Below are 21,645 nucleotides of genomic sequence, written 5' to 3'. Positions count from 1 at the left end.
AATTAGCAGTTACTCCTCATGTCTCACAGATTGATGTTAGACTTGGTAATCTTAAGGGTCTTATCCTGCCTAGGTGGTTCTGTAATACTTTCACTGCAGTGGCCTTTGGCACATAGGCTGAATAACACTAGTTATTTAGTGAATATCTCTCTTAGCTACAATTAGCTTGTACCAATGAATGTAAATATACTTTATTATTATTATTATTATTATTATTATTATTATTATTATTATTCCAGTGCTACTCTATGCCATTGCAGTGAGTTCTGCATTACGGACTGTGGCACTGAGGTTATCATAAAAGCTTTTGTTTTGTTTTTCAAACTATATAAAAGCCCATCAAGGGTAACCTGACAAACTGTGTTGTTTGTCCAGCTGCACTTAAAAACCTTCAGCCATTCTGTTCCTTCTGTATGCTATTTTTTAAACTTCTAATAGCAGTTAAACTTGAGATTTGGACAAAGTATGGAACTTTCTTGCTTCAATTAAAAGCTGCTGCCTCTTCTGCTATACTCAGGGACTATGGAGAGCAATCCTATGCATTTGGTAATCCTCCCCTAGTTACACTCTGTAGAGAAAAACTGTCCCTGTCATACATATATTTGAAATATAACACGCTGAATCATAGTCCATCTTCTCATGCAGAGGGGTAGTGTAATGTCCTAGCAATCTTATTGGTCTAGCAGTTCTTGATTTACATTCTAATACTTCATCTATCATAAACCAAACATCAGAACTCACCTCCAAGCTTATGGCAAAATTTGGAAGTTTGCACTTTTCTTTTTTCTTCCCTAATGAGTAATTCAGCTTCTTCACTACAGATGCAGAAACTTCCTTTAAAAACTATCAAGGGAGCTGCTGTAAATGTTTTGCTGATGCCAGCTGGGAGTTCAGTGGTAGCACAGAATATTATTAAGGCTCTGTAAGTGAGTCACGGAAAGCTTGGCTGACCTCAGGATCATTGTTTTCCAATTCACCCCGATTATATCTCTTCTGTAGAAAACCTGTCATCATTATTCAACCGTAAAACTTCAAATTAAGAAGCAAATACTCCTTCACCATTCTTTTTCAAGTTATGATTTTATTAATGTCACTTAATTGAAAGGGAAGGTTTTCTTTGTGTTATAGTGAAAAGCTGAAGAACTGAATCAAATGTGGTTTCATTCTGCTGGAATCCTAACAAGGAGAATCTGATCTGCAAGAGGGATTTATATCAATAATGTAAATTCATAGGTGGCCCACAGCTCTCTTGATCATACACAATTTGGGTGGAAAAGAAGCAATGGTATTAAAAAGTCAGCTCATCTCAAGGGTCTTTGCTTTTTTAAATCTTTTTCTTGATCGTATCAAGGAACTTAGGGATAAGAATGCAGTGGAAATACCAAGGCAACGTATATAATATGTCTCTTTGCTAAGCTGTCTATCCCTCTACCTTAAGCAGAAATTGGGAATTTATTTTTGGAGCTACAAATTTGAAGAGAATTGCCTATAATTTTGTGTTGGACGTGGAATTACACTGGCACAATATTACAGAAAACTGGCCGTTTCCTATCTCAATCATGCAAGGTTGTTTCTGAAAACCCTTGATGTAGAAGAACTTGGGTTCTACCAGGCTGGTTTTGGACATGAAGGTTTTCTTTTGCCTGTTTGTTCTGAGTGTGAATTTTGTCCCCTGCAGTTGTGATCCTGTGCAACTTGTCTTGTGCTCTGTTGTTAGATTAGCAGCTTAATTCTCACCATAATGTTGTCTGCAACCACAGCACACCATTGACTCAGTTATTTCTGTCAAGGCAAATTCATTTCTACTCTTCTGTCTATTGCTTTAGACAAAAGAGAAGTCTAAGAGCTTTCCTGTCTGTCTTAGACTTAGCTGTTTAATGGGTTGTTTGCCATATCACATCACCTTTCAGAATGTTTGGTGAACATCATCTAACACCTGCAGGATAGGTGGCATCAGTGATCATTCCTGTAAGTCTTTTTTTCCTCTCTAATGGTAACAAGTCGTGTTCTTTTTTCTCCTTCACAAGTAATTTTTACTATAATCGACGTTCATTTTATCAGTAGACTTCTGACTGTGTCAAACTCTAAATTCTACTGGGTGCTTCTCAAGGCAGTGGCACAGTAAAGCTGCAAAATATTTTAGGGCAATACAGCAACTGAAATATTTTGTTCTCAACCTGCTTGTCACTGTTAAGCATCGTTTCTTTTGAGTCAAATTCCAGGATTGTATTCTAGGGTGAAATTTGATGGGGCAGGGAGCTCCCTATTACATTAATGTTAAATAATACCTAGCGAAAGAACACTGGGATTTTGATATCTTAACACAAAAAGGTGAGATGAAAATGATAAGTTGAAGTAGGCAAGTTAAAAGAAAATAAATACCTTTCAGACAACAGAATTGGTGGTTGCTAAGGATCCTGTATTGTATTGGGAAGATGTTTGCAGAGTGGCTGCAGTTTTGCATTACTGTTACCAACATGCAGCTCCATAAGTATGAAGTAGTTCATTCCTTCTTTATCTGTTTTGCAGAGAGGAGTCAGGATAGCACTGCAGCAGTGCTGTCTGACTCCAGTTCCACACAGGATATGTTTAATGAACCAGCCAGTTCTCAAGACAGCCTGAGGAAGCCTTACACAGAGAAGAGGATTTCTACTGCCTGTTCTGATGCACTGATGCCCAGCAAGGAGATCCTGGGATCGACTGAGGAGAAGAGTAAGCCTATCTTAATGGATAATGTCAGTTGGTGTTTTATCATTAAAATGTTTCTTCTGGCATGCAGAAGCACTGAAATATGCTGCACTATGGCTAAGAATTTTAACTAGGCATTATTGCTGAATATATTAGTGTAGCTTCAAATTATGCTTTGCTCATGTGGCCATCATCCCAATTTATAATGCCTGTTAAACCTTACAAATCAGAAAATAATTACAAACTCTTTCTGGTGGTGTCCCTGTGACTTGCTTGCCTTCTTTTAGAGTATTAATTACTATTACATCAGAGCTTCAAAGCTCTTAATTTGAGTACTCCTTTCAAAATAATCTCAATGAAAATAGTTTTTTCCCAAACATAGATGCACTTTCTGTTCTAACCCAGCAACAGCTTGATACTCAGTTCTAAAAAAAACCAGCAGCAGTGGAATTAGATGTTTTATTCCACTGGATATTTTATGTTGTTGGAGAGTGGAATTGCTTTCTACCACACTTTTCCACATATAATAAAACTTCTGCATGAAGTCTTTTGAATTCCACTGGAAAAACTGTTTCAGAATTTTTTTAGACCTTATCTGGAAGCTGGAATTTCCCCCTCTCCAATATTTGTACAGTTAAACATGGCAGTGGGGAGGGTGCACTTCTCTAAGGGAAAGAGAAACAAAACAAATGTGTTAATTATGGCCACTTTTCTGGGTTGTGGGCACTTTGTGTGTTAAGGCTCTTTTGATAGTTGAGACTATGCTTTAATTTATTCCAGTTTCACAGAACCACAGAGTGTGGGATAGACAGCGCTGATTCACTTCCCTGATCTCTGTAGGAGCAAGTGTCCACCGCCATCTTTTTGCTCATTAACTTTGATAGCTTGGTTTCTTGTTTTGAAGAATACTTTAGCACATACCTAAGCCAGGGAAGTCTGTGGTGATGCTTGCATCAAAACAAGTATATGCCAGTTCCTGTTTTTTGTGTTGTTTTTTTAATGGTATATTTTTAATGGTACTTATACAGCCACTAAATCCAGTAACCTTTGGGCAATGGACTAAAACCAGGGCTCTTCTTCAGGCTTGCACTGTGTTAGTTGTGTTACTGTTGTCGGTTATCTGTTAGGAAATCCATGTTGAATTCTTGCTCTACTGACATTTATTAGCACAAATGTAACTGCAAAGTACCTTCCTGACTCATCTCCAAATCTCATTCAATGTCAAGGTCTATTAAGGTTTAATAAACCTAAATGATAGCTGTATGTTATTCTATTCATTATGTGTGTTTTACATATACTAAATAGAAAACAGTTGCACATCTACAAGGCTGGGTTAGCTGCTGCTGACAGTTCTGAGCCTAAATTGGATTCTGGAATTGTGTTCTTCTAGGTATACTGTTGAGAACAACGCATTCGCTGGAATAACACATTCATTTTCTGTTCTTTTTTGCTTTATCTGCAATAGAATTTCATTGAATTCAAAGTCCTACTTGCATCCCTGCCACCCCATTCCTCAGTTATCTTATTTGGTAAATATCAAGAGTAGTCATAATTTTTTTCAGAAAGCATTTGCTAAAGATGTCTCTGTAGTAATGAAGAAAAGGATTGCCACATGTTGTAGTTCATGTCAGTTATTTTGTACATGTTGTTTGCCATTTTGTTATTTTCACTGTCATTTTTAGTTCTCTCAATTTTCCAGTTACAGGCAAATCAGAAGAGCTGCTGGAGAGCTCAGAATCTTACCATGCTGTTGAGCCTGCTGGCCCGAAAGTTCTGGTGGACCCTCAGCCTGCTTCTGGCCATCCCTCCAAAGCTGCAATCCCCCCACCCTCACAATGGGACTGGAAGAAGAAAGCTGAAATGTGTGGAGATGGATCTGAATTCCCTCAGGGTCTTCCATCAGACCTTGAGGAGCAGCGGAAGTTCCTGACAGAGCAGTGTGTTGCCTCCTTCTGCTTGTGTCTCAGCCGCTTTCCTCAGCACTACAAGAGCCTCTACAGACTGGCTTATCTGTACACTTACAGCAAAACCCACAAGGTGAGCAGAGCACTGATGAGCAGTTAATTATTATTGTTAATTATTATTAACAATAATATTTTTAAATATTAATTGTTGAATTATTAATTATTATTGTTGAATTAAGTTATTTTTTTGTCATTCAACAGTGAATTACCTTTTAGATACATCACCTAAATGAAGGTGTTCTAATAAAAATGACAGTACTTGTTTCTTCTACTAAGTAACTGGACTGAAAAGCTTTTTGAAGCAGAAATTCTTCAGTACTGATGTAAACAAACCACATAACCCAGATAAGGTTTCTGGCTATCTTAGATCATTGTAGAGTGAATGTTTTTCCAGCATCCAGGCATGGAAATCACTATCAGTTTGGGTCCATGTTCTAAGCAGCACATGTACACACGTGCCTCCTTAATTTGAATATATGTTAGCTGTATGCATGCACGTAAGGTGAGAGTGGGTGCCTGAAAGAGTAAAATCTTGATTCTGCAGATTTGAAACAATTGAAAGTATTATATTTATTGTGTACTGTTTATGTGTGTGAATAGTAGAAATTATCACTCTCACTAATTGTCATAATTAAGGTTTAAACTCACAAATATTGCATTTCAGAGTCTCGTGTTCTGTCATATGCTGCACTGCATTACTTCCGGATTTCTCTTTCCCACCACTGAAGCTTTCACATATCAAATCTCCAGTGTGCAGTCTAGTAGGGAAGGGAAGCTAACGGAAGCAATAATAGCATTTACTCATAGTAGATAACACATTTCCAGTACTGCTGCAAATTGAGCAATAGCATGTATTAGCAATGCGATGAAAGGTGATGAATATTTCATACGGCTGTAGAGTGATTATCCAGACAAATGTGACCATTTTTCAGAGATAACTTGTTTTGAAAACATTCTCGTGCTGTTTGTATGTGACAGTTGTTAATTTTTTTCATGGAACTAATCATTAAGAGGAGCTGCAGACTCCTGCAATCTGTCATTTGTTGCTGACAAATGATTTTCTATCAACATTTAACAAGAAAGGCTGTCTATTTTCAGTTCAGTGGTTCAAATAGCATGTGTCCTTCCCTGAGGAACTACTTGTAAAATGTTTTCTTCATTTTTTTTCTCAGCGATGATGCCTTCCCCTTTGCTACTCCAGACATAAATATCAACATATTGAATTGTTATGTTTTGTTCTGTATGAAATGCATGTTGTTTTCTAGATTTATCTTGTCTTCAAACTCAGAATGATTGAGTCTTGCTCATGTGAGGTTGGTTTTGAGGAGCATTATTGGGTTTCAATATCCATTTTTATTATTTCTCTATCAAACAACTACTCAATACTACAACAACAACAAAAAACAAAATCCCAGACTTCCAACTGATACATGCCGACTACATATGTTGATTGGGTTAGAATTCTTTTTCCTAGACAACTCATTTAAGTCCTTTTGTAGAACAGTGTTGAATATCTATGGTTTAATGATACATTAATATGTCTGTAGTAGGAGTTTTGGTCCCAAACAGATTAAAGACAGAAAAAGGATCCGTGTGTTTGCAGAGATAATTGGAGTGAGAAGTGTGTTGGATATCCTGGTGACAAGCCCAACCAAAAAAAGTTAATAAACTGGATCAGGTTGAGTTGCTGTGGAGGCAGGCAAAGTTACTGGGAAATTTTAGAAAGCTGAGATGAGTTTTAAAATGCATATAACCATCTTGGAAAACTCAGCATTTATGTACCAGTGCCAGGAATATGTATGAAGAATGGAGACTGATGGCCAGAATTCGTGGTTCGCCAGGAAAGCAGAGGATTGGCAGATCTCCACACTGTGCAGAAAAACAAGTTTTCTGTATGCAGACTGTTTTCTCCCATTTTTGCAGTATTACGTTTTGCTGTTGAAAGATTAATAAAATAGTTGGGAGCTTTCTTTTTGCCATCTTTTTCAAAAACCTTTCAGTGTTGTTCAACTATATATATTTAGCTTCTTTTTCCCCCATCAAAACCCCGCTTACTCTTTGGAGGCTATTTACCTTATGTTTATCTTATTTTACATAGCTGGCTTTTGTTGGAACAGCTATGCAGGAATGCAAGGATAAATTTTCAGAAGTTACTTCATCACCAGTTTGGAGACCAGTTTTAGTTTCCAGTTCACCTGGTGTCTCTCTTGAAGTTTTCATCCTTTGTGACGTTCAGTCTTTACCTCCCAAATGAGTGTTGGCACGCTTTGGAAGGGAGGAAGACAGGACTTGGCAAGACACTGTTCATCACTATTGCTAAAAAGCTCTGTGAATAGTGAATATGTGCTTGATGGCGTCAGGGTTAAGCAGCACTTCCCAGAGTTTCCAAGTTCAGTCTTGGTGGCTTTTGTCACTGTTTTTAAATGGGTGCCCATCTTGAGGTGACTTAGATTTCCATTTGCTTGACCATAAGAGATTTTTCTTTTCCGTTTTAACAATGCCAGTAAACTTTTTTCAGCAATTTATTTTACACTGTCAGTCATCTTGCCTTTGAATCTTGGGGTGATGAAGATGTGGGAGGCAACAGCTGAACTGGAAAGAGTGCTTTATAATTGCCCTGAGTCAGCCAGCTAAATCCAATAGTTCAGGCTGACAAGCGGTGTGCCAAGAGGAATAAATCCCTTCTGCTATGTCCTGGATCCCTTCACCCACTGCTAATAACTTCATCAGCTAAAAACAAAGCAGAGCAGACTGTGAAATCTAATGAGTTGCAATACCTGTTTAGGCGTGCTTAGTGGGAATAACTGATTGTGCTGATTTAAGGAAAAGGGGAGTGGAAAGTCTGTAACTACATTTTTTTTATTCCTACTAGTTTTGATTGTGTGAATGTCCCAAATAATTGTCCCATTTGTCTGGATGATCTTTTTGCTCTTGCCTAGGTCACTGTCATCATACTCAATAAAAGCCTATGAATTATGTACTATAGACATACATGCCTGTGAACAGTCAGTATCACGTGCATAGCAGATCACCACAGCATGACACTGCCCTTAATGATCTCTTGATATTTTCAGTATAAAACTTAGATTCACAACTACAACTATAGCTGAACACCTGTATCAATTCTCTGAATGAAGTGTTTTTGACATCCATAAATATCCGCATAGTTTTTCCTATGATCAGCTCTCTTGCTCATGAATCCAGGATCAGCACTTAGTTAAAGGGGATATTCTAGTGATGTAAGACACTGGCAAACACTGCATGACTGCTGTCACTAGGACAGAGCACTTATGATTAGGCAGAGCTTTTAGTGTTTCATCAGAATCCTGCAGAGAATATCATCTGCAGAACAAGCTAAGATTTTTGCACCAACACAAGTATTAGGTGATATTGCAAGTGGAGTGTACTTGTCAGATGGATGTGATTTTAATCACATCTAGGATTCACAGAAGCATATTTCCAGTCCCCAGAAAACAAATCTGAATTGAGCACTTACTTGTGTCTATAGAACCAAATGGCTTCATCTTTTGTCTGCTCTGTAAGAAAGTTAACAAGCCAAAACAAACTCCAATGCTACATTCTAATATTGATAGGGAAAAAAAAATGAAGCAAATCAAAACCGCTGTCAGCAAAACCTTGCAATTAATAATTGACCTTGCAATTAATAACTGTCCCGTCTGTTGGTAATCCTAAGTACTATGTTTTCTCCAGAGCCAACAGCTGTCCCTAGTACTCAACCAACAAGATATGTTCATGCATCTCTTGGGTAATGCTCTTAGAAAGTTGTGATTGTTGTCTACCGTTTATTCTTCTACCAATGCTTTCTTTGTCAATCCATTGAACAGCATTAACTGAATTTGATGGCAGGCATGGAATTTTACAAAGAAATCAAGTAAAATTACATGGAAGGCTGGGTAAAAAGCCTGAATTTAGCAGCCCAATGAAAGAGGGCTGCAGTTCTAAGCTTAGTGGTTAACTCTCCTGTTTGACCTTAGTGCTGCTGTGTTTGGTGGTAGTTAGCTCTGCTTGATGAGAAAATGTATTTCTTGTGGAATTTATCTTGTACTGAGCTCTGGAATTTATCTTTTAGCAAAATTTTAGCTGTTTTAAATAGGCTTACAGTGCAGGATTCTGTAGGTGTCAGGACGTGGAAGGTGATATTCAGTAATTGAATGTGTTTTATTTAAAAACAACAAGACAGGCAGCAAGAAAGCAGAACTTGTTGATAGGACAAGGGAGGAATAGTTTTAAACTAAGACAGGGGAGATTTAGTTTGGATCTTAGGAGGAAGTTTCTCACACAGAATGTGTGACGCACTGGAACAGGTTACCCAAGGAGGTTGTAGTTGCCCCATCCTTGGAGGCATTCAAGGCCAGGCTGGATGTGGCTCTGGGCGGCCTGGTCTGGTGGTTGGTGACCCATAGCAAGGGGTTGAGACTAGATGATCTTTGAGGTCCTTTTCAATGCAGGCCATTCTATGAGTCTATGATATGAGGTGGCATTCTTCAGCTATGGGGAACTGACTGATCCTCAGCCAGAGCTGAGCAGTCTGAGTGCTCACTCTGAGAAGCAAGCAGGGTGGTCTTTCCTGGGGGGATGTCATCCCCAAATCATGCATCCACAAATGCTGCTGGAACAGTAGCAATCTGGAAAATGTAGGATATTAAATCAAAGCAACTGATGGCATTACCTTCCTGCAACTCACCTGCTCCATTTCTTCCACAGAACCTGCAGTGGGCCCGTGATGTGCTGCTGGGCAGTGGTGTGCCCTGGCAGCAGCTGAAACACATGCCTGCACAGGGCCTCTTCTGCGAGAGGAACAAGACCAATTTCTTCAATGTAAGTCTATACCGTTGATAAACATATCCTTACTTTCTCAGCTATCACTTTAACACCTGTTTCTCATTTGAAAAGCTTGTGAAAGGATGGTAATGTAAAATTTGGGAAAGGCATGTTAAACGAGCAACGTGATTAGTGAACAGAAAGGCAGAATAATGTAGAACAGAGGTTTCTGCTGGGGTTTCACGACATGGAGGGAAACACGTGAGAGGGTTTGTTTCTGATGAGCTTGAATGTATCGTGAGGTGCCAGTCCCTCTGTTTCACATCATTTACCATGTCCTTAATGACTGAGACCTCTCTAAAAATTATAATTCTCTTAATTGTAATTATCCTTGTGTTTGCTCTTTCTCAAATCATAGAATCACTGAGGTTGGAAAAGACCTTAAATATCATCAAGTCCAACCATGACCCAACCATAATACCCTAAAGGAATTTTAGTTCTCTTAGTGAACAAGTAGTGCCAGTTGCTCTCAGAAATCTCAGGAACTAGAAGGAGCCCTTTTATTCTTCTTTTGTAGCATAGCTCAGAAAATGAGTATTTCCAAGCAACATGGCAAAGTAGCAGAGCTCTCTTATAGACTGTCCCTGTGTATGTGATATATTTTAGTCCACATGGTGGTCTGTGCTTCTCTGGGCAACGCTGGAAATCATACTCACAAGACTCTTATGTGTACCTACCTATCAAATCTCTGCTGTAATTGAGGCCCAACACACTGCTGTTGTCTTCAGTATCTGTGACTTCTCTGTGCCATGTTCTAGTTTTTTGTGCTCTTTTGTGATAGGATTCTGTAACTGTTCTGTGGCTTGTGGTGTGTGGGAAGGACCTAGAAATGTTCTGTTTGTTTCTGGACTATGATGTGGTTTCCTGTGATTGCGGTGACAGAATTTTGCCTCTGCATACCCATGCAGTGCTATAGCCTAGCTTGATTTTGATTCATCTGAAATTTATTCCCATTTTATACTTGTGAACATCTGTCTTCATCTTTGCTGTATGTTGTATTAGTTAGCACCTCTGTCCAAACTTTCCTGTGATTACAGTCCCTCAGCTGGGCTGAACAACTAAGGGATACTGACAGTGGTTCAAAATGATATCCTGGATCTCTCTGCTTAAAGAATAATGTCATTCCATAATTCTGGAATAAAGTTTTCATTAACAACTACTGCCAGCCTGATAGGGTGTGGACCAAACAGCCATGGCCTGATTGATGACTATGAGATGTTGTCCATCAATATCTGTCTGTTTTCTCTCTAAGAATCCTGTATTGTGATTAGCACTTGACATCTGTGAATATCTCGATTCTGGCCCAGCTAACAAAGTAGTCTTGTAGATGTTAATGAAATTATTCATCATTCTTGAAGTCACGTGTGAGTTTTGCATGATCATGGCTGATTTGTTGTACCAGCAACACTGTTAGCAAAGTGAAGAAATAAGTGACAGTCATGATCTCAGCTTGGACAATGGTCAGTTGTCAACCCAAAGTCTTGCATTTAGAATGCAATTCAGGCATGGGACATTTCACATTCTTTAGTGTGGTTCTGCTGTGTATGTATTCTGTATGTGTAATAGCATAACCAGGGATGGCCAGCACAACTTGTTGGGGTCCTGGTGAATTGGAGCTATCATCTCGATTAATCCTCCATGCCTCCAGGCACGTAGGTTACTCTTGCTGCTAACAGGTACAATATACATAATGAGCTTCACATGATTAAATATTTTGGTGATGTCATTTTCTACGGCTATATTTTCAGAATGCTCTTCAAGCAGTGCTCTGTGTAGAACAAGTGGCAGTCATCCAATTCAGATGACACAAACATAGCACAGTGAGAAAATCCAGATCTGAGAGAGAAATGGCAACAAGTACATATGAAAAAGAAAAACCAAAACTGTTAATGTCATCTGACATTCCAGAGTGGGACAAACCCAAATCTGTGAATAACTTGGAAAGAAAAAAACCTTTCTGGTAGCGCACTGAACTGGTCTGGGTTAAACCTCAACTAGTTCCCATGAAGAGCTCCTAGGCTGGCAGTGGGTAAGCAAAGCACATGTGCTGCACCATCTGGGTCAGTGCTCAGAACACAGACTTGTGTGTCATCCACCACAGCCAGATGGTGGTACAGCCCACTGGCCCCACTGGTGTCTTCACTTACAGACTCAGGTGATAAAGTAAGAACTCCAAAGACTGCTACACAAATAAGCAGTCACATAATCTTAGAAATTAAATGGCCAACCTAAGCTTATGAATGCCTTCCCGGGGGTATTTTCAACAGAATCACTGTGTAAGGTGACTGTTTGCTTACCTATAATGAGTTGAGTTTCATGCTACAAAAGAATGAAGTGAATGTCTGAGTGGCTTTCTGAATAGAATTTACCATAGCGATACCTTATTCTGTACCTTATTGGAGCCAGTAGCAGTAATGTTATTAGTCTCTTGACCAGAGGGATTCAGGGTTGTTGAAGTTACAGCTGGCTTGTTTTTCCAAGTACAAACAACAATGTGCAAGAGAAAGCTAAGCAGGGACTGTGCCAGCCTGCTCCTCCCAGACGTTTTATAAATCATGCATACTCCTAGTAGAATTATTTATGAAATGTTTATGAGAGCACTGTATGAAAAGAAATAAACACGGGACAAACTGTCTCCCGTTCACTTTTACTGCAGGATGGACTGCACGTCGAACTGTGTGTGTCAGGCTGCTGTCTGATTAGTTTGCTGTCACTCAGCTGCGACTGAAAGCTCTTTGAGTTTATTTTTGCCGTCTTTAGAATGAGCAAAAACGACACGTTTGCTTAGCATGATTTTCTCTTATTTGATATATTAGGAAATGCCAGGATGTGCAGAGCTTGCCTTTTTATGTTTTAAGTAGAGCACGCTCCTTGCAGTACTGTATCCTGTTGCTTCTCAAATGGAAGAGAACAGTCCCAGTGCTCTCGGATTGGTGCAGTGATGATTGCAGTTAGACCTGCAGGAGTTTTAGCAGTGTTTCAGTAGAAGTCTTTTTTGTTTGACCACTTGCACTTTCCTCCACAACCTCTATGTCAGGGTTCACTCCAGCTTTCCTCTTCTTTGTGTGTGTAAATATACAGGAAAACTTAGAGAGCTCCAGAATGGTTTCTATAGTAACTAAATTAGAAATTAACTAATCGGGGAAAAACAAAAACCAAAAAGCCACCATAACATTGCTTTATATAGTAGGGCACGTTTTTATTTATTCCGATTTCATGCTGTCATTAATAAAACAAAGTGAAACTTCATGCCCAGATGATGAGTATTCATCAGTCTGTGTGGGTGGTGATTGTGGAAGAAGCATTATGATGGCTGAGCTCAGTGTCTCAGTAACTTCTCCATATGACTTAATACACAGGAGTTGTATCTTCCTGGCACATTTTTCTGCAATAAAGATCTTGATTTCCAATTTTGGTAGCTGTTCTCCCCATAAATAAATATATGAAAACTGTGCGTGCACACATTCTCTATAGTGCAGACATTCACGTGCATGAAGTCTTGCAAGGCTGCAAACTGTTAAGGGTAATTGTTCTATTTTTAATTCTGAAAGAGATGTGGTATGCTTATTCTCTGCTGCATCCCCAAAGCTCTTCATTCTGCAGTCTGAATAAGCAGGGTCACATAAAGGCAGCATCACCCACTGGGAAACTAAAGCTGAGACAGCAGTGGTTTCCCATCAGCTTGCTTGTGTTCATACTGGGTGCAAGCAGGCACTGGCAGCAGACCTCTGGTGTACAGACCTGCAAGTTCTGGGCACCAAGCAACTGAAGGATGAGTGCTGCAGGTTTCTAGTGTAATAAGAGGGTGTAAGCCAGTGCATGCTTGGTTGCTTTCCTCAAATAGCTGGTTGTTCCCTAGCTGTGTTTTAGATTCTGAAGGCTACATCTCAGTCTTTCCAGTGGAAAATGATTGTGAAAAGGAGAGCAAGCTGCAAGGACTGACTGTGTTTTGGAGCTCTGTATAACTGGAGCTAGATGGATGAATTTGAGACATAGGAAATGAAGGCTATGGTGAAGTCTAGTGTAAAATCATAGGGGAAAGTTCATCAGCATTGTTGGAAGGGGAAGCTGGGAATTTATGTCACAGAAGTTTCACTGTATGCCTCAGCTGGTTTTATATCTTCCCTTAGACACGTTACTGATAACTGTCAGGAATGTGGCACTCAGTATATGGAATTTTCTTTTGAGCTGATACAGACCTTTTATTTTTCTCCCAGCTCCTGAAGTATGACCTCAGCATAACGTGAATTAAAAAGCAACATTTGCTACAGCGTTTTAATATCTGTTGGCTGTGTGGTGTGGTAGAGAAAACTGGATGTGTATCACTGAAGGGAAGAATGAAATCTGCTAGTGTGGTCTCCATTATGAAACAAAGTCTGTTGGGTATTCCAGGCTTTTGTTCTATCCAGCCTGTTTGCTACTGGTGTTAACCCAAAGAAATCCCAAGTACCCCCCCAGGCCAAGGACAGCTTGACTGTAGCCTCAGTTTGTTTCTTACTGTGCACTGAAAAAGCCTGAAGGCAACAGCAGCCTAGGATCACTCTCCTATAACTTCAGCTGCTCTGCTTTTCTTTCTGTCCCTGGCTGCTGATAGATCTGGGTTACTCTTCTGCTCATCAATTGTGTGTGTCTTTTCAGTTGGCAAATGTGCTCCCAGCTCCGAGACATCTGCTGCGTGGAAAATGAGTCTCCTAAGAGAAATAGTTCCATTTGAATGAGGGGAGAAAGGGAAAGAACTCAGAGAAGCCTACTGTGAATCTGTGTGAGCTGAGGTCCTGGCTCAGCAAGGTTGGAGTTGGCATTCAGTTGTGTTTGGGGGACCATGAGAACTAATGGGTGTATCTGAGATTCCTCATTGGTTGCAATTTAAAATAATAATAAAAAAGTTGGTCTTGTTAGCATTTCTGTTTGTGTGAAAATGAGAATGAGAGGATGCCAAGTCAAGTTGTTTTAAAACAACAACTCAAGTGACATCCCAGAAATCACAAGGACTTGGCTTCAGTTTTGCTCTTCTTGCTTTTGAGAGTTTTGGATGCCACTTTTATGCAACTAAGTCATCAGTCTCATGTATTTGTGCTTTGCAATGTGGTAGGCAGGTAGAGCTATCTGGTTAGAGGATGGTTAAGTCCCCACCTATTTGAAAAGACATAATCCTTCCAGGAGATGGCCTGTTCCATCAGTGAATGTCTCTGTTCTCACTGTGCAGGCCCCAGCAGAGACCCTTACAAAGAGCTTACTACTTAGTGCAAGTGCCATTCAATCAATGCAAGTTCTTACTGTCAGCTTTCTACTTACTGACTGTGAGGCGTTCAGCTGTTAAGTTCAGTACAAGACATGCACATTTTGTTCATCTGCCAGGAGAGCCAGCTCCTCACTGAAATGGTTGACAGGGTGGGAAGGAGGACTGTCAGCATTGCCCTGGCATGCTGTTAGGAGCCCCTGTGCTGCAGGGAAGCTTTGCTGTGTGAGCCTGGGCTGCAGGTCACCCAGCACCCCTCCTTAAGGCGAGACAAGGGATGACCTTGCTGTTCTACACTGGGGGATGTGTTGGAGCTAATGTGCTGCCTGCCCAGCTTGATGCCTCTGAAATTTTAACAAGTGTTTCATTGCTTTTCCTACATCCCTGCCTAATGTCATTACAAAGCTATTGTTCTTCAGCTGTGTGAGGAAACCGTTTCTGTTGTGGGTGAAGAGATATTTGTGTGGAAAGCTTCTCAGGAATAAATAACCCCATCAGAAATCCCTTCTGAACCAAATGATTCATAATCCTGTGACTTAATTTGTAAACAAAATCAGCTGTATAAGGCAGTTATTTCGTGATTGTGGCATAAGCTGAAGTCTGAACCGCTGAAGAGTGAAACCAAATCAGTGTTTTCCCATCCATTGCTCCTTGATGTTGTTCCTGTTTGGTTCTTGTTAATTTTCTCAATCTTCCTTCAAATGTCACCTCCGTGGAGCAATACCATGGCACAGAGGTGGGTGCTTCATTCTGAGCACCAGTCCATGAATAGGGTGCAAAGGAACTCGTCCATGCTCACAGATGGGTATCACCCGCATCCTGCAGGGCAGGAGGAAGGTATGTTTGCATTGGTTAAATACAACTCATATCTGTGAGATTATTTTTGCATTAAGTCACCGAGTCTGGAAATGTTTTAAGTGAAAATTAGATTTCATATAATTTGGTTAATTAAGACACATAATGAGGTGACACCAGCTTTTTGCTGAAGCTGTGACTGAAAGTCAATTTGTGAGGTGGGTGTGTGGAAGACAATGACTGTTTTCTCTTGCTCTTTGTTACATTTGCTGATATTATTATCTATATCTGAAGCAGACAGAATGTTTGTACGTAGATAAGGGAGCTTTTAGAGAATCCACCTGTTTTAGTCCAATAAGCATAGTAATTTCCATTGTTTTTGTCATCCAGATAGGTTCCACTGGGGGAAGGGAGAGCGGGGAAGTGCTGATGTTTGTTGCCCCTTTAATGACAATTAAGGATTTCTTTTCTGGGAGCTGCTGTTCTTCCAGTAAGCAGCCAGTCTCCTTTGTTCACCCTTTATTTTTTCACTTGTAATAGGAACGTAACTGTTCTCATATACCTCCTGTTCAGATTTTCTAATGTTTAAACTGGAAGAATGCTTTTAGTTCGCTATAGATGAATCTGATTGCGTTGTCTCTTGCTTGCTCTTGTGTGCTCTCTTTCTTAATGCCAACTCTGAAAACAAAGGTAAGCGAGGAGTTAACTGTGCAAGTGAAACATCTGTAATGATTGGATTAAGACCAGAAACTGGGCAAGCAGTGAAGTCTTAAAGATGCCTATAAAAAGCTAGATAACTTTTTAACCTCTGCCCAACATGTTATTTACAGTTCTTCACTCCATCCTCTTGGAAAAACAGAACTCATCAGTGAAAAATGTCCATCGTTCGCAAAGTTTTCTGCCCCAGTATATACACACTGTTCTTTCTGGCTGGCTTTGCAGGCTTCCAAGGCCCAGCGAGTAAAGATGCCAATAAATCTAAATCCCTGGAGATCCAAGCATGGCGTTTTAAACTGTCGTTTGTGCCAGTGGATATTAAACAGCTTCCCCCCCACACCCCACTGCTTCCCTAGGAAAAGTTTCTTCTTTTGTTGTTGTAGATATATTTTTAGACAAAGAACAAATAGCAGTAAAAAAAAAAAAAAAAAGAAAAAAAAGTGAAGCCATTTTTTATAGAAGAGCAATTGTTGTGGAGATTGTAGCATGTCACAGGACATAAAGCAGTTTTAAATCTGGATCTTAAGAAGTTTAACAGCAACCATTTTACCCTGTCTGAACAGCATTTGGAAGGTGCCGTTTGGCCTGGAGAATACCGTGTGATGAGTGTCCTTTTACAAATGTGCAGTGAATAAATCCATAATTTGATTTTAGCCATCTGCCAGCTGTGTATCAGGTATGAGTGGAGGCGTAACCTTTAGACACTTCACCACTGAATGGGGTTAGTTTTAAACTGAAGTTCTTAAAGGGAAAAAAGCAAAACCCTCCTACAGGCTGTGACTGAAAGCTTTCATGTGTCCCCGTAGTCGCAATGTGCAAAGTTCACATAGGCATGTTAAAAGTAGTGTGTGTGTGTCTGAAGTCATGTCTCGTTGTCGTCTTTAAAAACCCTCTCCTTTTGTTCTAAAGCTGATAGCAATACTCTGGGGAATGGAAATTTTATGTAAGTATGGCTAGAATCGAAACCTCAAGGTTGTTTTCTGAAATACTTCTTTCTTAGGTGAAGTTGTGAGTGATGTCAACAAGGTGAACTGTGCTTCTTCACTCTATGTTCTTGATGTTTCTGCCAGTTGTGTCTTGTGAGGACTTTGTGGCATTAATCAATGTAATTTCCTCTACTTCTTTTATATCCTTCACTTTGGGAATGTTTCCAGGACTGCTGTTGAGGTAGATGTCAGTTCTGGATCAGATCTCAGTACAGTGCTCACCCCTCCCATGTTCCAGGTGTGGTGGTGAGATGTTCATTGCTGCGTCTTGTCTGTGCAGAGAGACCAACCTTACCCTGAAAGTTAAAGGAGCCAAAGGGCAGTCAGTGAAAGCCAAAGCACAAGCAGCAGATGTACAGCACACACTGCCTTCCGAAACCCTGCCATGATTGGATGCTGCACCACAAGTGGTTTCAACTGACCTGGCCTTGTGACTGCTTACAACTTGCATCACAATTAATAGTGAAAGTAATTGTATGTTATTAAGGCAGCATATGTCATGAGAAAAAGTCCTGGAATTACAGTTCTGAGCAGAAGGATCTGAATATTTTTGTATTTTTCATACAGTGCAGAAGTGAAAACAGGAGAATGTGGAATAAGTGATACAATTCTGTGCATACATCTGTGCAAGTGGAACGTATTTATAGATATATCCCGCTGTATCCATTAATTTAAAAGTATTTAATTGGCAAAACTAAAAAAGGTTAAACTGGAGGTGAGGAGATAAGATGGCAGATGATGATAGGTAAGAATGCGTATTGTTGTTATGTGGATGAGCTGTTTTTGAGATGCCTGCAGTGTCACTGTGTGGGGCTCAGATGAAGATGCTGAAGCAGGAGTTATCTTTGTAATAGTGCTCCATCTTTGGCAAATTTCCTAATGGCAGAAGAGTGAAAATGCTGAATATTGTATAGTGTATTACTGCTCCAGACTCCTCGGCTCTTGTGGAAGAGGTTGGATTTCCTGGCATAATATGAGCACTTCCTGGAGTTTGCATGACAGCGATTAGGTGAAACCTCAAGCACTGACTCTTAAACAAGGTGACTTTTCTCCCTCTACTGGAAGGAGTTAAAAGAAAAAGGGATTGTAGGGATGTCCAGTAAGCATGTCCAGTGGCCAGTATTGTAGCCTGCTTCTCTGAGCAGGTGAGTGTGTTGTACAGGAGGGCAGCACCTATCAGAGCTCAGGTGAAAAGCGATGCACTTCCAGGAGCTTTCTGAACTTTGCTCATCTCAGCTGCACACATTTCACCTTCTGCCAGTTTGGTTACTTGTCCTGTCAATAAACAGCTTCATGAGTTTGGCTTTTACTGAGCTGGTTTTTCAGTAGCTCAGAGGAAGCAAAGCACAGAAGTAGCACAAACCTTTCACTTGAAGCACTTTCTCGGAGTTGTTCAGAATGAATGACTAATTTTGCCTGCTGTTTGGGCTGCAGACTGAATAAAAATCAGAAACTGAAAATTCGTACCAAGTCATTTTCAATTTTAAAACTTTATTACTTCAGAACTGCTCCCTGTGTGTATGCTCAAAGTGGAGCAGCACTTAAACTGTGATCTACTGCTTAGCAGACTGGAACTACTGTGTGAGTCATTAAATTAATGGTGTTTTCCTAAGTATTCAGAGGATTGAGATAATTTAATGAGCTTGTTATAACAGCTGAAATGATTTCTGTTTACACATACCTACTTTGCTCCCCCTGACGGACTGCACTAAGAGTTTAAGAGCACACGTTGGTTTTTCTTGCTTGGTGGTTAGTTGTTTTAAAAATCGTATAACCATCAAATGCAGAATTTCAGGGTCACTGAGCTCCTCTTACTCCAGTGCTGCTGACTGAAGTATTTCCTGTGGGAAACATTTGGACGAACCCGAAGACAGATGGATGTGCTGTCAGGTTTTAGTTTCCGTTCAGCTCATCTATGGAGAAGCGCGTGGCTGTCCCAAACTCTGTGACACCTTGAGACCGTCTTAACTTGCTTAGTATACAGTACAAGTTTTGTTTGTGTTCCATTTGTGTAACACAGCTAGCAGCGGATTCAGTCTTAAAAGACATGAATAGAATCACAAATCGGGTTTTAAAAAACAAGCATGCATTACAGGCTGGTCTAATACTAAAATGAAGATGGGGCTTCAGTGTGAATGTAGTGCAGTGCATTTGCTTTGTCATATGTGGGAAAGTATTTTACGGGAACATGAAGAAAACATAAAGATACAAAGTATGAGAAAGTGAAGAAGTAGAAATTAATGACAGGTAGGTGTGTTTTTGTTTTGCTTTTCTTGTATCAGAGTTGATAGGAACAATAAGTTGAGCAACTCTGGCAGTTCTGATCTCCTTAGACTTCACTTCTAACTCAGCTTTTAATTCTCACTTCTAATGCAGCCTTTAAACCAGGTAGATTAATTTCCAAACATAACTTTAAGGAGCCCTATTCCTAAGTCATGGCTGCAGTAACAGGTCTTTTATTTTTAAAGGGTAACCAACAAACAGTGTTTCAAACTAAAGATTTTGCAACCTTTTTTTTTTTTTTTTTTTCTTTTTCCTTTTTTTTTGGTGGCATCTAACCTGAGATACACCTTAGTATAGTGGTATTCCTCCCACCAACCGATTAACTTCTAAGTCCAGCCTGGGGCTCCTCCAAGAAGCTCCTGTGTTAAAAAGAACAAAAAAAAACCTTCCAGAGCTTTCAGTGATTGGGTTTACTATCCCAAACTGCTTTCAGATTAGGAGTAGTGTTTGACTGGCACCTAAAGCCAGAAAAACACTTTGTCTTCAACACCAAGCAGAGCTTCTGCAAGCAGTAAAAACGGGATCAACAGCAAAAGGACTTCCTGAATTTCCCTCTGCGTGTGTGTGCATGCCTGTGTGTGTTTTAGGGGAAGGGACAGGAATGATGTTGAAAAACAAACAGATTTTCTAAGCAAGGGGAAAAAAATTATTTGCAAATTATTAGATGGTGAATAGTGCGCTCCTGAAGTGCCTGCTAGGAGTCTGTATGTTCTGTGCCACTGTAGGTCTGTAAACCATTCCCATGATCACCCATTTCCTGGGTTGCTTTGTCTCCATCTTTTTCATGTCACTCTTATCCCTCCAAAATCTGACAATCCTCTACTTGCTTTCTTGTGAATAATTGAGCCAGAATCACTTTTCCTGTCTCTGTATGTTCTCAGATCAATAAGGTAAAGCAAAGCAAAGTGCCTTTTTTTTTCCCTGAAAACTTCCATCTGAGGGCTATCTCCAGAGGCAGCCTGAAGCTAACAAAATGAAAGGCCCACCAGGAGACGAGTCTGAATCGGAATTCTCTAAGTATGTGGACAGCAAGGTGAAGACAGCAAGATGATACACCGCAGTTTTCTGTTCTTAATCTCCTTTTGATTTCTCTTGCTGTTGTTGCTGCCTTCTGACACATTCCTCTCTTATTATTCCCTGTGCATTTATTCTTCCTTCTTGCCCTTTTAACAAGAGATTAAATGTAAAGTAGTAACCGTCAAAAAAGATTGTTACCCTTACTCACTGAGTATTGAAAAGGCACAGGTTTTGAGTAGACACACTTCCCCTGAAAGCCCAGATTTGGCACATGCTGCTCTATATTCCTCTTTCAGATTCAAAGGAAAGTAAAATGACTCCAAAACAAGAATCATAAACCTGTAAATAAACAGGAGAACATCTTTGGATAATGAAATTCATGTATTTTAAAGGAAAAAATGAAATACAGCTTTTTCTCCTCCCTCCTTTTCTCTCTCCAAAACCTTTCAGCTACCTGATGCCCATCCTGTGGTTTAGCTTCAGTGCAGATACATCTCTGTTTTCAGTAACAGCAGATAATTCTCTTCCCTGCAGAAGTGATCTCCATAGAGCAGTCCCAGCACTGCTAAAAAAGGGAAATTGCCCTGGAAAATAATTACATCCTACCATAACACTCATTGCTCTGGATTAGAGTGGGTTTTCCAGGCAAATATTCTGGTCTGGTAGCTCTTGTTATCTGCTTGCAAGACGATTAAAAAAAATCGGAATCAAAGGAAGCGAATAGTGCTGCTGAAGGAAGAACGCTTTCTGTTTCCTGCAGGACTTTAATTGCCTGTGTGAGCTTGAGATTACCTTTCCCTCTGCATGGAGAGGAGGGAAAAAGCCATCTCTAAGTGAAAACAATATCCTACTTCCTTTAAAATAGAAGATGTTGAAACAGAGTTCATGCTAGGATTTACAGTGCCTGCCCTCTGAAGAACATCACTTAAAATGAAACAACTTCAAATATATGTATATTGACCTTAACATACTCAGATACTGCGCTTGCATGGAAAGCCTGCATGGAAAGCCTGCACCCTTATCTCTGCAGTGCAGAGAGGTCTGGAATATTTCTGAGTATTTATTATTCATCCCAGAGCACTTAATCAAGAAATCCCAGTGTGCGAGAGTTAAA

At 40.0% G+C, this 21,645-nt stretch overlaps 1 protein-coding gene across 5 annotated transcripts in view; it reads left to right on the top strand.

Moving 5' to 3' along the window:
• Positions 1-21,645, top strand: part of CABIN1 (calcineurin binding protein 1) — an 89,617-nt gene that overhangs the window by 26,421 nt on the left and 41,551 nt on the right. For all 5 annotated transcript variants that reach the window (XM_072351003.1, XM_072351000.1, XM_072351002.1 and 2 more), the window contains exons 28-30: positions 2,530-2,712; positions 4,388-4,725; positions 9,378-9,491. In XM_072351003.1, coding sequence (XP_072207104.1) covers positions 2,530-2,712; positions 4,388-4,725; positions 9,378-9,491 — 635 coding nt within the window. The remainder of the gene's footprint in view (positions 1-2,529; positions 2,713-4,387; positions 4,726-9,377; positions 9,492-21,645) is intronic.

The sequence above is a fragment of the Excalfactoria chinensis genome, chromosome 16, assembly GCF_039878825.1.
Source record: "Excalfactoria chinensis isolate bCotChi1 chromosome 16, bCotChi1.hap2, whole genome shotgun sequence".
Taxonomy (NCBI): Eukaryota; Metazoa; Chordata; class Aves; order Galliformes; family Phasianidae; genus Excalfactoria; species Excalfactoria chinensis.
This window is presented reverse-complemented; position numbering and strand designations above follow the sequence as displayed.